This window comes from Sphaeroforma arctica (assembly GCF_001186125.1).
Source record: "Sphaeroforma arctica JP610 unplaced genomic scaffold supercont1.34, whole genome shotgun sequence".
In the NCBI taxonomy this organism is placed as follows: Eukaryota; class Ichthyosporea; order Ichthyophonida; genus Sphaeroforma; species Sphaeroforma arctica.
The window spans coordinates 94,480-96,696 of record NW_014040524.1 but is presented as its reverse complement, the minus strand read 5'-3'; the positions used below and the strand labels follow the sequence as shown (position 1 = coordinate 96,696).

Here is a 2,217-nt window from a genome sequence, read left to right as displayed (position 1 = left end):
AGCTAGATACAAACCCTAGATACACCGGGTAGATACAAACCCTAGATACAACCGCTAGATACAAACCCTAGATACAAACCATAGATACACCAGCTAGATACAAACCATAGATACAACAGCTAAATACAAACCCTAGATACACCAGCTAGATACAACCGTTAGATACAAACCCTAGATACAACAGCTAGATACAAACCCTAGATACACCAGCTAGATACAAGCCCTAGACTCAAAAACAATGGGCCGCGGAAATGTGTATATGCTGGGACCTACCTACACCTTGAACCAAAATAGAGTCTCAGGCATATTACTACATCTCACATGAAGATGCACGGACAAGCCGTAATAGCAGTAGGTACACACGACAAACACATACACGTACACTTACACATACACGTACACATACACTTACACATACACTTACACCAACACACACACGTACAGTACACCCACACCTACCAACCCCTGGGCCTTCTGCGTGTGCAGAGTGCCGTCTGTGGCTAGCAGTGAGGTGTGCATGGCGGCCTTGATCTCCTCTGCTGTGCGCGTGTAGTTCCAGATTCTGTGGGCAATGCCAACCAGTCCAACAGTGGTGTTCAATATACGTGATTTAGGGTATGAAGCTTTTACAGGATTTAGGGTTTTTAAAGATGAGGTTTTTCTAGGGTTTTATAAACCTCGATGGTAAGACATGCGGCAGCAACCACACACACAGAGGACGACTATACTCAACTGCATCGCATGGCATTGGAGCAAAACGCAGGAACCGAATTCCATGATACGGACCCCAAAACCCTAAAACCCGTGACAGACCTATGTGTCGGATTGTCCTATGCACGACAACTGTCTGACAAGCCTAAAGATGTACGACGGGGCGGGGTGAAATGGTGTGGTGTGGTGTGTAATAGCCTACCTGACTTCGTCCACTAGGCCCTTGAGGTAGACGCCCGCATTGAACATGCTGGTGCAGATACTCAGCCCCTACAGAACGTATGAACGCGCACAGGCGCACAAGTGTATGTAAGTACATCGCACAAGTGTAGGTAAGTACATCGCACAAGTGTAGGTAAGTACATCGCACAGGTGTAGGTAAGTACATCGCATAGGTGTAAGTAAGTACATCACATAGGTGTAGGTAAGTACAACGTACAGGTGTAGGTATGTACAACGCACAGGTGTAGTTAAGTACATTACATAGGTGTAGGAAAGTACAACGAACAGGTGTTGGTAAGTACATCGCATAGGTGTAGGTAAGTACATCGCATAGGTGTAGGTAAGTACAACGCACAGGTATAAATATGTACAACGCAATGAGGCAACTAGACTGGCACAGTGTCAGTGATCACGCTGACCGCCTATAGTGTCTATGATATGAGATAGCATTTGATTGGAGCAGAGATGACGGAGTGCCCAGAACGACACCCAATCAGACTCAACGACGAATCAGCGTATAGGCGACTGTAGCAGCGGCGCAACACAGAGACGCATATGTAAGCAGCCAATGACACCATGACATGGTAGGTAATTCTTATGCGAAGTACATAGCCCAGCTGCAGTGTGTAGGTAGGTTATGCAAGGTGTGCCTATGAACTCATACGTGTGTGCACATACACTGAAGTAAGTGGTAGGCATGTATATGATACATACATACAACACACACGTGTACGTACACAAAATTAAGTGGTAGGCATATTTATGATGCACACATACAACACATACACTGAAGCAAGTGTATGCATGTGTGCAATCTGCGCGTATCACACATGAATGTGCACGCGAATGTGCCTGAATCAGAGGTGTTTGTGTGACACATGAATGTGCACGTGAATAGGCCTGAATCAGAGGTGTGTGTGTACGCTATCACATACCTTGACCATTGCACCTGTGCTGTCTTTGCCTACGCCATCGTGATTGTGTGAGGCAGAGGTATCCAGATTGCCATTGATGAACACCTTCACTTCTGTGCCAGCCACCTGGCGACCATAGAAGAGTACGGGAAGATGTAATATAACATGAGAAGATGTAATATAATACAAGGACATTAGACACGACACGATATGAAGCAACACAAAGCAACTCACTTCATGGTGAATACAAATATAACATGTCACAGACGCATGGATACATATACCATGTGCTTGTATTGTGTAGATATATATATATAAAAATATATATATATATATATATATATATATATATATATATATATATATATAT

The 2,217-nt window shown here is 44.1% G+C and overlaps 1 protein-coding gene across 1 annotated transcript in view; it reads right to left on the bottom strand.

The window, feature by feature from the left end:
• Nucleotides 1-519, bottom strand: part of SARC_00956 (hypothetical protein) — a gene marked incomplete at both ends in the record, with an annotated part of 3,738 nt that extends 3,219 nt beyond the window's left edge. Inside the window, one exon of the mRNA XM_014305338.1 lies at nucleotides 460-519. Coding sequence (XP_014160813.1) covers nucleotides 460-519 — 60 coding nt within the window. The remainder of the gene's footprint in view (nucleotides 1-459) is intronic.
• Between the last annotated feature and the right edge of the window lie 1,698 nt (nucleotides 520-2,217).